This window comes from Rhincodon typus, chromosome 37 (genome assembly GCF_021869965.1).
Source record: "Rhincodon typus isolate 14 chromosome 37, sRhiTyp1.1, whole genome shotgun sequence".
Lineage (NCBI taxonomy): Eukaryota > Metazoa > Chordata > Chondrichthyes > Orectolobiformes > Rhincodontidae > Rhincodon > Rhincodon typus.
Window position 1 is genome coordinate 12,288,802 of NC_063368.1, and position 14,210 is coordinate 12,303,011.

The 14,210-nt window shown below is 43.8% G+C and overlaps 1 protein-coding gene across 5 annotated transcripts in view; it reads right to left on the reverse strand.

The window, feature by feature from the left end:
* The window catches only part of LOC109938631 (transportin-3-like), a 52,097-nt gene that overhangs the window by 3,192 nt on the left and 34,695 nt on the right, over positions 1-14,210 (reverse strand). For 2 of the 5 annotated variants that reach the window (XM_048617426.1, XM_048617428.1), the window contains exons 19-22: positions 10,299-10,455; positions 8,189-8,356; positions 6,506-6,618; positions 4,425-4,513 (exon numbers count right to left, since the gene is read on the reverse strand). In XM_048617426.1, the coding sequence (XP_048473383.1) occupies positions 4,453-4,513; positions 6,506-6,618; positions 8,189-8,356; positions 10,299-10,455 (499 nt within the window). In that variant the 3' untranslated portion in view covers positions 4,425-4,452. Of the gene's footprint in view, positions 1-4,424; positions 4,514-6,505; positions 6,619-8,188; positions 8,357-10,298; positions 10,456-14,210 lie in introns of those variants that run through there. The other 3 variants (XM_048617427.1, XM_048617429.1, XR_007265671.1) reach the window with 3 other exon arrangements.

The window sequence follows — 14,210 nt, forward strand, 5'->3', positions numbered from 1 at the left end:
ACAGAGAGAGAGACACACAGAGAGAGAGACACACAGAGAGAGAGACAGACAGAGAGAGAGACAGACAGAGACAGAGAGACACACAGAGAGAGAGACACACAGAGAGAGAGACACACAGAGAGAGAGACAGACAGAGACAGAGAGACAGACAGAGACAGAGAGAGAGACACACAGAGACAGACAGAGACAGAGAGAGAGAGACAGACAGAGACAGAGAGAGAGAGACAGACAGAGACAGAGAGAGAGAGACAGACAGGGAGACAGAGAGAGCAAGAAAGACAGAGACAGGGAGGGGGAGGGGGAGGCAGAGAGAAAGACAGAGACAGAGAGAGAGAAAAAGAAAGAAACGAGAGACAGAGAGAGAAACGAGAGAGAGACAGAGAGAGAGAGAAAAAAAAGAAACGAGAGAGACAGACACAGAGAGAGAGGGAGAGAAATGAGAGATCATTGAAGGTGGCAGGACAAGTGGAGAGCAGTTAATAAAACAAACAACACCCTCGGCTTTATTAATAGAGACATAAAGTACAAGAGCATGGAGGTAATGCTTAACCTGTACAGGATACTTGTTAGACCTCAGCTGAAGTATTGAGTGCAGTTTTGGTGCTGCAATATAGAAAGGGTGTGAACACATGGGAGTAAGTGCAGAAGAGATTTGCAAGAATGGTTCCAGGAAGTGAGAAACTTCAGTTATGATGATCGATTGGAGAGGTTCGGAACATCCTCCTTGAAAAGGAGGCAGCTAATAGGAGATCTGACAGAAGTTTTCAAAATTATGAGGAGTCCTGATTGATAGGGAGAAACTGCTCCCAATCATACAATAATCAGAACAAGATGGCATGGGTTTAAAGTGATTTGCAAAACAGTAAATGTGAAGGGAGATAAAAACTTTTCATACAACAAATGGTTTGGGTCTGGAATCACTGCCCGAGTGTGGTACAGGAAGGTTCAATGGAGGCATTCAAGACAGCATTAGACGATCATTTTAACTCAAAATAATGTGAAAAATGTGGGTAAATGACAGGGGAATGGCACCAAGTCATTATGCTTATTTGGAAAGTTAATACAGACATGATGGGCCAAATGATTTGAATTATTATTGTCACATGTATCAAGATACAATTAAAGTATTGTTTTGCATGCTTTCCAGGCAAATCATACCCTATATTAGTAGATCAGGGTAGTAGAACAGAATGCAGAATATATGTGTTATAGCTATAGAGAAGGTGCAGAGAAAGTTCAACTCTAATGTATGAAGAGGTTCATAAGTCTGATAACAGCGGGGAAGCAGCTGTTCATAAATCTGTTCATAGAATCCTTACACTGTGGAAACAGGCCCTTTGGCCCAATAAGTCCACACCGACCTCAAACCATCCCACCCAGACCCATTCCCTCCCAATAACCCACCTAACCTAAACATCCCTGAACAGTATGGGCAATTTAGCATGGCCAATCCACCTAGCCTGCACATCTTTGAATTGTGGGAGGAAACCGGAGCACCCAGAGGAAACCCATGCAGACATGAGAATGTGCAAACTCCACACAGACAGTCGCTCGAGGGTGGAATCGAACCTGGGTCCCTGGCGCTGTGAGGCAGCAATGCTAACCACTGAACCACTGTGCTGCCACTTGTGGTAAGTGTTTTCAAACTTTTGTATCTCGTGCCCGATGGAAGAAGATGGAAAAGAATATAACCATGAAGGGAGGGGTCTTTGATCATATTGGCTGTTTCTCAAGGCAATGGGAAGTACAGATGGAGTCAATGGAAGGAAGGCTGGTTTCATGATGGACCGGGTTGTCCCTTCTGTGCCACAAAACCGGGGGGAGTTTTGGATGTAATGTTAGTTGGAGTCAAGCAGCACTGTAATATAGTTTGTCATAGATATAAATCATAGTCACTTCACATAATTGAGTCAAAACAATACAATGCGATTTTATTGACTGGGATTTGGACAGATGTTACCTGTCAACGAAATGCACATTCCAAAATAGGGGCTTTTTTAAAATGGTTCTATGGGACAGTCAAGGGACAAGAATTGCCTAATTACTTCTCAGTGTAAGGCTGAGATGCCAACAGGATGTGCAAAGGCAGTAGTAGAGATTCTCTAAGTGTGAAGGATACAATGGGATCAGGCAGCAGCCTACTGATGACCTACTTGAGGCTGATGTATATTTTTATCCCGCACAGAGAGGATAACCTCTGTCTGCCATTCAGCCTCAACAAAAACCCAAGTGCACGGAGGGGAATCATTACAGGAGGGGAGGACAGATGAAAGCTCAAGTGTTATCTGCATCTTCCTCAATAACTTTGCTTGGTAAAAAATGTGTCCAATTCAGCTTGACCAATCGGACTTGGCCCTGAACTCGGTTAGTTGATCCACCAAAGGTTCTGTATCAGTGAGGGTTGCAAGTGATCAACCTTGAATCAGGGATATTGGGAAAAAAAATGAAAATCAGTCAGTACCTTTGATCCCTAATGCAGACTGCACGCTCATTGGCATCAGCTGAGATTTTGATCGAAGGTGGACTCAATGTTTTCACAGTTGAGTTCCTTTGCCAAAACCTAACTCGGCTCAAATGAAAAATGGCCACTTGGGCAAAGTATGAGACACCTATCAAATGACGGAGATGAGCACAGCAAGTTGACACACATCACCAGATCCATGTCATTCTGGGGAAAGCCCACATCTCATGTTTCTTACAAGATTGCATAAAAAGAATTCAAAGTAGAAACACACATTAAATATGACATCTAATGGGTCACATCTAAAATGCAAGATCCAACTACGCAGCTCAAATCTTAAATTATATTTTGGTGCTCTTCAAGTGAACAATTTCACTTCAATTCTCTACAAGCTAAATGGATAATTGGTAAAGAGACACTTGGGAAATGGAACTTATGGTATTCTCACTCATGGACCCAGTGAGACGTGCACAATTGCAAACTTTATTCAAGGGGATAGTGATCAGGAAATCTTGCTAATTATTTTGCTTTTCCAAGGCCCACCCCACCACCCCGACTGTGAATCAGCCGAGTTGGCACTGGTTTAGGGACTTTCCTAGTCTGTGTAGCCTTGAACCACCGCAAACAGTCAACTTAATCATATTGAACATGTGTATGAATCACAGCTTGTGTGTCAGTGAACAGGGACTCCTCCTCATGTTAAAACGATTCAGCCTGCAATTTAGAGCTGGGGATTGGTGGCTTTATTCTTCTTGTAAACCTTGTACTTTTGGATGAGATTTAAACTGTACAGGAAAACAAGCTGGCCATTTCTGAAGTTAATATTTATTAAGCTTCCTGGATGCCGCCTGTGTTTATATCCAGGCGTCATTAATGGCTGAGTGCATTAGGAGACAGGAAGGCAGCTCATTTGCTTGGGATTTTAAATGGTCGAAACATCAGTTCGGAACGGTGTTGCTCTCCACCCAGGCCGACCACAAACATTCCTGCTAGCTGCCTTCTGTGGGTCGTCTTCAAAGAGTAAAGAAAACGAGGGAGTTGGCACAGAATGCTCAGCTGAGGGGAGTGACAGCCGTAGCAGTGCAAACAGACCGAGTCTGTCGGCTGCTCAGCAGGAAGGCTGTCACGCTGAGTCAGAGCTAACTCAGGATTGATTAAAAACATTGCAGCTTGATCATGTTCTGACACAATATAAGGGAGGCAGGTGGTTGAAGGAACATTCATTTAAAGCAATCCCCACCTTTGTAGAAGAAAATGTTAAAAGGGGGATTAAAATTATTCCAGAAACAGGAGATTTACAGTTGGGGAGGTCTTTTGGTTCACCTTACCCTTTTGGTCAAAAGAGCCACCCAACTTCTAATCTCACCTTCCTGCTGTTGGCCCACACCCCTACTGGTTTCAATACTCAAATTTTTTGTTTTAAATTGCAATGAGGGCTTCTGCATCCTTTCCAGCATTGAATTCTAGACACCTACAGCCAGAGTAATTATTTTTAAAAACACACAATCTTCCTCTAATCTTTCCGAAAATTACTTTATATCCATGCTCTTGGTTAACAACAGATCAGGAAGACATTCTTCCTATTCTCATTACCTAGGCCCATCAATTTTCTAAACTTGAGTGCATTTGAAAAAATATTCCCTGCTGGTTTGGAGACCATGCATTATCTTGCTGCTAGACCCAGCTGGCAAAGAGCTCAGGAGGAGCTCTGGTGCCAGTGAAACTTCAAGGCTTCAAACTCAGTCTGTTAGCAGCTGGGGAGATTCCTAATGCCACAAAGTAGTATGAGGAAACAGAACGTAAAATGTCCTTCCTCGGCTGACTCCCAAGTATTCGACAACCTAGGCACCTAGCCCAAGTCATTTCATCACTCTTGACGTGGGAGAATGCGTGTGTGTCCATGGGCAGTTTCTACAGGTCAGACGAACTAAACATTATCGCAGGGCTTGGGAAAGATACTTACATCATACCTCCTTGGTGACTTCATGGTGTTACCTGTAGAACCCAGAGAATTCCATCAGGGACCAACCTATCATTGTAGCATCTTCAGCGCTGCAGGAAGAACAAAGAGTAGAGAGCTTTATTTGATGTTTAAAAAATTTCTCTCTAAAACTCGACTGCTGAAACTTTAAAATTGCACTTATATGATATCTTTAATGTTACAAAATATAGCCATGAGTTATGTCAAAGATGACTGGATATTCTACAGTTCTGATGGTACAGTGGTACTGTCCTTATCTCTAGGTCAGAAGGTCTTGTTTCAAGTCATCACCCTCCAACCACAGATGTATTACAATGTATCCTAAAAGATTAAGAAAAAGGCTGGATGTTGTGAAAACACAAAACAGGAGCAGGAGTAGGCTACTCGGTCCTTTGACCCTATTCCACCATTTATTATGATCATGGCTGATCATCTAACTTAGTTTGGGAAAAGGATTGTGTACTGGTATAAAGCATTAACCCAGATGTGGATTAGATGACAAAAACAGAAGTTGTTGGAAAAGCTCAGTAGGTCTGGCAACATCTGTGAAGAGAAAATCAGAGTTAACTTTTCGGGTCCGGTGACCCTTCCTCAGAACTCCTCCAGACTTGCTGAGCTTTTCCAGCAACTTCTGTTTTTGTTCCCGATTTACAGCATCTGCATTTCTTTTGGCTTTTGTGTGGATCAGATGAACTGGGTGGCATGTTTAAGCTGGACATATGTTTTTTTTTTGAAAAGGTAGGGGTTTCAAGTGAAAAGAAAGACTGCCTTTGCTTACCACTAGATGTTCCAAAGTCCTTTACAGCCAATTACGCACTTGGAAGTCAAAGCATCACAGAATTGTTACAGTGCATGGAGAGGCCATTTGGCCCATTACTTTTGCATTGGTTCTCTGAGATGCAATTCATTTGGTGCCTTTCTCTTGCTTCTCTCTGTAACACTGCGCATTCCTCACTCGCAGAGACACTCAGGCAGTGCATTCCCAACGTTAACTCTTGGCGTGAGAAGAAGATTTTTCCTATACCACGTTGCTTCTTTTGTCAATTACTTTAGGTTTGTGCCCTGTCATCTTTGATCCTTTCACTATTGGGCAGAGTTTCACCCTATCTACTCTGTCCAGACCCCATACGATTTTGAATATCCGTCAAATCCCCTCTCAACTTTTGCTTCACCAAAGCAAACAGTCTTAACTTCTCCAAGTTCACCTCTTGAACCATTTCTGTGAATCTCTTCTGTACTCTTACGACTTTCCAATGCCAAGGACCACTACTGTTGCAATAAAGGAAATTTGGTGACCAATTTTGCACTGTAAACTCTCAACAATTTCATAATGACCAGATAACCTATTTATAATGGTAAGTCGGTGATAAATATTGGCCAGGACACCAAGGATAACATCCTGCTTTTCTCTGAAGCAGTACTGTGTTCTTTTCCTTCCATGTGAGGAAATAGGGCCTCCTTTTACTGTCTCGTTCAAAAGACAGCATCTCTGACATTGCAGCACCTCCTCTGTACTACAGTGACAAGTTAGCCCAATGTCACTACGGTTGGTATTTCATCACTGGTGATATATCAAACCAAGTACCGCTCAGTTATAACTCAGCCATGTGCTAAATAAACTCAAATTTGTCCACTGGGAGGCATGAAGATACAATTACATGTAAAAGTACTGCTAAGCCCATTTCACAATCAGCTTATTACATCAGCGTGCATTTGAATAAGATTTTAAAGAAAATTTTCAGGCATATTATAAATCACCTCATAGCTTTATTTGAAGATCATTGACTATTTCTGGTGCCCTGGCCAATATCTATCGAGCAGTTATCACTATAACAGATTTAGCTATTTATCATACTGTTTATAGGACATCAGTAGGTACAAATTGGTTGCTGCATTTCCCTACATTACAACAGAAATAGGACTTAATAATCTTTGGGGTGCTTGAATAGTGTGAAACCTATACATCTGCAAGTTCTTTTTTCTATCTACTGCAGGATCTGTGTGAGACAATAACATCACTGATCTTATCTAATTTATGACTAGTTAGGAGCACTTGCACTTACCACATGACCTGTTTATGGAACTCTGTCATCTGCTTCTCTGTAGCTGTAATAGCTCCAGCCGAAAGTTCCTTCGGGAGGGCTTTGAGAGCATCTTCCAGCCACCCACAGAATGTCTACTTTCACAAATACAGAAAACAAAACAGGTTATTGATAACCTGGCAGGCACTCAGAGGAATATGTACAAATAATATTGCAGATAGGCTTCACAAGAACTTGCAATGTTTTAGCTGTATGTTATCTAGCAATTCCACAGTCTACAGTCACCAGGCACATGATATGAACTCAAACTACTGCAGCAACTCCGTGACAAACAGCTGATCATCAATACTGGCCATCCCAACCCAAACTGGCCACGAAGTGGGAGTGCGAGAATTACCTACCTGTTCACCACACACTACCATCAGCAATTTGGTTGAATCGATGGTGGTTGACAGAAATGTAAGATATGCAGTTCACAGTAATACCCTTCTCAGCCTTCCACTTTGTGAGGTCAACCATCTGAACCATTTCCATTATTTATTGCAGAACACACACACAATATTAGTCAACTGGCCAACAGTTCTGCAACATTCAATAACATGCATAAGAACATAGGCAGGTCATTCAACCCAAGCATGTTCCTCTGTTCAGTTAGATCATGGCCCAACTTACACCTCAACCCCACCTATCCACCTTGACTCTGTACCCATCACCTTGCCATACCTAATCCAGCAGGCTTTTTGATTCTCCCTCACTCCCACAAGTGATGCATCATGTGATGGAGATCAGGAGAAGTCATCAATATTTTCCACATTGAAGGACAATAGCAACAGATGCAGGGAACACCTCCAGCTGCAAGTTCCCCTCCAAGCCACTCACCATCCTAACTTGGAATGATACCCCTGTTCATTCACCATGGCTGGATCTTGGAACTCTCCCCCTAACAGCACTATGGGTGTCCTATGCTACATGCACTACAGAAGTTCAAGGGGAGGCAGCTCATCACTACCTTCTCTGAAGCAATTGGGAATGAGCAACAAATGCTCATACAGCCAATGCTGCCCAGATCCCATGAAACAACTACTTAGAAATTGTTTAATTACACAAATGGATCAGCCGCTTTCCTTCAAATGGATAATGCATTGAGTTGAAGGCATAGTCAGATGGATGCTAGACTTTAAGCATAAACAGTCGACATTGTGTTGATGCTTTCCAAATACTTTGATCATTTGGACACAGAGCATCAACCCCAGCGTCTCTTTACCTGTTATCCATGCATATGTACTTGCAACATGTCACATCAGATAGCAATTAACAGGGAGACTGGAAAGGGCTGCCAGAGATAGTGGTGGAAGTGAGTACAATTTCATCATTTAAGAAACATACTGACAGGTGCATGGATGGGATAGGTATGGAGGGATATGGACCAAACGCAGGCAAATGGGACTAGTTTAATTGTGAAACCTGGGCAGCATGGCTAAGTTGGGCTGAAGGGCCTGTTTCCATGCTGTAGATCTCTATGACTATGAACTTGGCCCAATCCTTCCCTTGCCCTGCAGCCAAAATTTCATTATGATTAATGAGTGCAGATTGTGTAACTGATTATTGAGCTATACAGTACATTAACCTACCAAGCCTTCAAGAACAGCCAGGAAAAAGTAACAGGCATTACGTGAATTAGACCAATTGGTTCCCACTACACACCTTCCGGTCAAAAATGCGGAGTTCCCACATGACATCAGCCACGTTGCCCAGCATGCTCGGTACAAGGTAGAAGCAGCATGCCTGCACAAGCTGTGCCACAAGCAGTGCTCCGCTCTCTCCAAGAAATCCATGGACCAGGTTCTTCCGGAGCTCAAAATCTTCTTTGTGCTAAAATGTGCCAACAAGTATAATGTTACCATACGGTCAAATGATTAAGGGAGCCTTAGTTGACATTTTGCTGTATTTAGGCAGCATCAGAGGACATGCTGATTTGAAAAGGACAGCAGTACAATACTTTAGATGTGATGCATTATTCTGCTGATATGACTAACCTGAGTTGCCCCTCGAAGGCCATAGGCTTTAATCATTATAAGTAAGAACACCAACTTCATCAACAGCTTGCATTGATATAGCGCATTTAACATAGTAAAACAGTGCAAGCTGCTTCTCAGCAGTAGTCAAACAATATTTGACACCAAGCTAAGTGAGGAGATATTATGACACAAGGAGTGATTTTAAAGAGAGTTGAGTAGACACTGAAGTTTCAGTGATTAGCAATATCAAAAAAAAAGCAGAAAATGACTATTTTTCCCCTGTTATTAAAAGCAAACTTGGAATTACACAGTTTCCAGCTTTGCCAAGTCCTTCACAGCTAATAAATCGTTGCATATAGATAAGTGAGAGTTCCTGGCCCACAGTCAACAAAATAAACAATCACCTAAATTGGTTTTTGGTGGTCATACAAAGAACTTTACCAGGATGTTGCCAGGACTGGAAGGTTTGAATTATAAGGACAGGCAGGGACATTTTTTTCCCCTGGATCATAGGAGGGGGAGGGGTGACCTTATAGAGGTTTATAAAATCATGAGGGGCATGGTTAAGGTGAATAGCAAAGCTCTTCTCCCGCAGGTGGGTGAATTCAAAACTAAGGGGCATATTGCTAAGGTGAGGGGGGAAAAGATTTAAAAAGGGAACGGAGGGGTGACTTTTTCATATGGTTGGTTCGTTATGGAATGAACTGCCAGAGGAAGTGGTAGATGCAAGTACAGTTACAACACTTAAAAGACGTTTGGCTTGGTACGTGAATATGAAAGGTTTAGAGGGATATGGGCCAAATGCAGGCAAATGGAACTAGTTTAGTTTGGGAAACTAGGTCAGCATGGATGAATTGGACCAAAGGTCTGTTTCCGTGTTGCATTACTCTAACTGTGGATACTGGAAATCTGATACAAAAACTAAAATAGATGGAGAAAGCACAGTCAACATTTTGGGTCCAGTGACTCATCTTCTGACTCTTCACTGGACATGAAACGTAGACTCTACTTTCTCTCCACATCTGCTGCCAGACTTCCTGAGACTTCCCAGGTATTGCTACTTTTTGTTTCAGTTTTTGGAGGTGTTGGGCCAAGGAATATACATGGGCAGGACATTCACTTTCCTTCAAATATCTCTACAGGATCATCTTATGGATGCCTAAAGGGATACTCAGATTTAACACTATCTGAAAGAAAAAGACAGTATTTCTGACATTGCAACACTGTCATTTCCACACCTCAGCATCAGTCTAGATTATGCAGCTGAAGTTTGGGCCAAATGTTCACTTCTTGCCAGGTTGTTCAACTAATGGGGATTAGAACTCCAAATGGGGTCACAAGTTCAGAGGCAGAGAATGGCCAGTCCCCTCACCTTGTAGCTCATGTAGTTCTTGTCAAGAGGTCACAGCAAGTTTCAAGACTTGAAATGGGGTTGCAACAGGAAAAGGTTTTGGAAACACTGGTCCAAGCTGGTGCAGGAGCAGTGCAATTGGGAACACGGTGCACAGTGAACAAGAGAGTTGAGGAGAAGCAATGCTCCCATTACGATGCACAAATGAGTGGCTACATGACAACGGACAAGGAAAAGAAAGCCATTCCTGCACAGCAGAGGTCAGACAGAACATTACTTGGAGGAAGGATTTTGCCTGCTGATTATGGGACCCACGAGTGGAACCACTGAACTAAACTGAGTGGTACAGTCTCTACTTCTGGAGCAAGAGAGGGAATCCAACCAACAGAGATTGTCTTTTGAAACTATGTTTGTTTTGTGCCTTTGGGTGGATATTCAAACTCACCTTATTGATTGTTGCTACATGAACCAGATCCTGTAGGAACTTCATCACACTAGAGTTGGCATCACGGTGGTTCAGTGTTGTTGCTGTTAATGCACATCGAATGATTAAGGACATCACTGGACTTTGGATCAAAACAACTGGACTTCGCTGAATGAATCTGCAGAGAAAAACATCAATTTTGGCAACTATTTTACATGTTATTCGTTCCTGTACCTAAAGTGCAAATTGTCTTGCAGCCTAGTCTTAAAGGCCACGCTTAAGTTACTTCATGCATTTCTACTGAGAGTATCAGCAGGCAGTTGAATTGTAGATGTCATTATAGGGCGACATGTTCCTCCCATAACCCAATGTCTTCTCCATAACATGCAGAAACAGAAGTAGACTATTCAGCCCAACAGGTTTGCTCCATCATGCAATGAGATCATGGCTGATTTGATAATCACCTACTCCATTTTCCAGCCTCTTCCTATACACCTCAATTTCTTTACTGATTAAAAATCTATCTCAACCTTGAATATACTTAACTAACCGGCCTCAACAGTCCTCTGTGATAAAGAATTTCACAGATTCATTACACTCAGAAGTCCCTCCTCATCTCTACCTTAAATGTGTGATCCCTTATTCTGAAGTTACGTCCTCTGGTCCTAGTCTCTCCTATAAGGGAGAAACAGCCTTTCCTAAAAATCTTGAAGGTTTCAATAAAGTCACCTCAAATTCTACTCAACTCCAATGAGTACAGGCCCAATGTACTCAACCTTGCCTCATAAGACAGTCCCTCCATACCAAAGATCAACCTAGTGAACTTTCTCTGGTCTGCCTCTAATATACCTTTCCCCAGAATAGGGGACCAAAGTGGTTGACAGTATTCAGTTTGTGGTCTGACTACTGCCTTGTATAGTTTTAGCAAGGCTGTTCTGCTTTTATACTCCATTCCCCTTCTCATATGATAAAGAATGAGCCCTGGCTGATCTTTCACCATCTTAGCCCAACCATGGGCAAATGAACTAACCTACAGCCATCCTCAAGGTGACCAAATGAATTAGTATAGACCAGGGATTGAGTGCAGGATCTAATGGCCTACACAGCACAGTACCATTCTGGCAGCAGATTTAATATGTAAACCACAATGAAGCTACACATTATTAATTTCACTAGCCATTAATTTATGTGAAAGTAAATTATATTTTCATTAGCGTTACGGCAAAATTAACAAACTTTAACAAGCTGAAGTCCATGAGCTCAAGGTCATGCTAAGCTTGTTGCCCATGTCATGATCTGCAGCAAGTCTCATTTCTCCACTACCGCTATGCTCACTGATCTAAAGTGGCCTTTGTTTGAGTAACACCTTGTTTTTAAAAACATTGCTTTCAAACCCCTCCAACACCTCAAGATCTCTAATTCTCACCTCTTTTGCAACCTCGATCAAATTACTTCATGACTGGCAATGAGCCTTCAGTTGCCTAAGGTCCAAGCTCCACAATTCCCTCTGGAATTCAAGTTTATATTAAGAAGGTCTTTAATGTTAACTGTCACCTTATTTCTTTATTTTCTACTTATTCTATGAAGGCAATGCTTAACTACTTTAACTTTGTTTCTTTTACTACTTTGCACCTAGGTACCTTTGTGCCTAAGATGGCACCATTTGTGGCAACAATATACACTTTAGTACTTGAGTACAAGTGACAATAAAATCCAAATCACTAAGATTCCAATCCACACCCCTGTCTTTCTCTACCTTGCTATCCTCCTTAAAGATATTCCTTAAAATCTATGTCTCTGATCAATCCCTCACTTAGTGGAACTACGATCTCACTGGGTTTGGCGTCATACTTTGTTTTTCTCATGCTCTTGTGAAGCACCTTGGGGACAGATCATTATGTCAAAGGCTCTAGATCAATACAAGTCCTAATTGAATTTGTTGAACATCTTATAAGTTCTTCAACAGATCACTGTGTTGTGTGTCATTGAAACATGGGCCTGGAGGGGCTAGGTTTGACTGTTAGTTTGTGATGATCACATTACATTCCGGGGGTGTAGTACAGATGGACAGGACAAATCCAAAGATTTCCAATTATATCAAGATCACACCGTCTCTACTGAAAAGTCAATGCATGGCCATTCACCCAAAACAAGACTGTGGCTTCACTGAGAGGGTGGCATAGTGGCCAAATGATGTGGACTGAAACAGTGCTGATACGATGTACAATAGTGTGGGGCTGGATGAACACAGCAGGCCAAGCAGCATCATAGGAGCAGAGAGGCTGACGTTTCGGGCCTAGACCCTTCATCAGAAAAGGGGGAGGGGAAGGGGGTTTTGAAATAAATAGGGAGAGAGTGGGAGGCGGATAGAAGAGGGATAGAGGAGAGGATAGGTGGAGAGGAAACAAACAGGTCGAAGAGGCGGGGATGGGGCCAGGAAAGGTGAGTGTAGGTAGGGAGTTAGGAAGGGGATAGGTCAGTCCAGGGAGGACGGACAGGTCAAGGGGGCGGGATGAGGTTGGTCGGTAGGAGATTGAGGTGGGAGGAGGGGATAGGTGGGAGGAAGAACAGGTTAGGGAGGCAGGGACGAGCTGGACTGGTTTTGGGATGCGGTAGGGGGAGGGGAGATTTTGAAACTTGTGAAATCCACATTGATACCATTGGGCTGCAGGGTTCCCAAGCGGAATATGAGTTGCTGTTCCTGCAACCTTCGGGTGGCATCGTTGTGGCACTGCAGGAGGCCCAGGATGGACATGTCGTCTGAGGAATGGGAGGGGGAGTTGAAATGGTTCGCGACTGGGAGGTGCAGTTGTTTGTTGCGAACCGAGCGTAGGTGTTCTGCAAAGCGGTCCCCGAGTCTCCGCTTGATTTCCCCGATGTAGAGGAAGCCACACCGGGTACAGCGGATGCAGTATACCACATTGGCAGATGTGCAGGTGAACATCTGCTTGATGTGGAAAGTCTTCTTGGGGCCTGGGATGGGGGTGAGGGAGGAGGTATGGGGGCAGGTGTAGCACTTCCTGCGGTTGCAGGGAAAAGTGCCGGGTGTGGTGGAGCTGGAGGGGAGTGTGGAGCGGACAAGGGAGTCACGGAGAGAGTTGTCCCTCCGGAAAGCAGATAAAGGTGGGGAGGGAAAGATGTCTTTGGTGGTGGGGTCGGATTGCAGATGGCGGAAGTGTCGGAGGATGATGCGTTGGATCCGGAGGTTGGTGGGGTGGTACGTGAGGACGAGGGGGATTCTTTTTTGGTTTTTATTGCGTGGACGGGGTGTGAGGGATGAGGTGCGGGAGATGCGGGAGACACGGTTGAGGGCGTTCTCGACCACCGAGGAGGGGAAGTTACGGTCCTTGAAAAACGAGGACAACTGAGATGTACGGGAGTGGAATGCCTCATCCTGGGAGCAGATGCGGCGGAGGCGAAGGAATTGGGAATAGGGGATAGCATTTTTGCAGGAAGGTGGGTGGGAGGAGGAGTATTCTAGGTAGCTGTGGGAGTCGGTGGGCTTGAAATGAATATCGGTTTCTAGGTGGTTGCCCGATATGGAGACAGAGAGGTCCAGGAAGGGGAGAGAGGTGTTAGAGATGGTCCAGGTAAACTTAAGGTTGGGGTGGAAGGTGTTAGTGAAGTGCATGAACTGTTCGAGCTCCTCGTGGGAGCACGAGGCAGCGCCGATACAGTCATCAATGTAACGGAGGAAGAGGTGGGGTTTAGGGCTGTACCCGGTGTGGCTTCCTCTACATCGGGGAAACCAAGCGGAGACTCGGGGACCGCTTTGCAGAACACCTACGCTCGGTTCGCAACAAACAACTGCACCTCCCAGTCGCGAACCATTTCAACTCCCCCTCCCATTCCTCAGACGACATGTCCATCCTGGGCCTCCTGCAGTGCCACAACGATGCCACCCGAAGGTTGCAGGAACAGCAACTCATATTC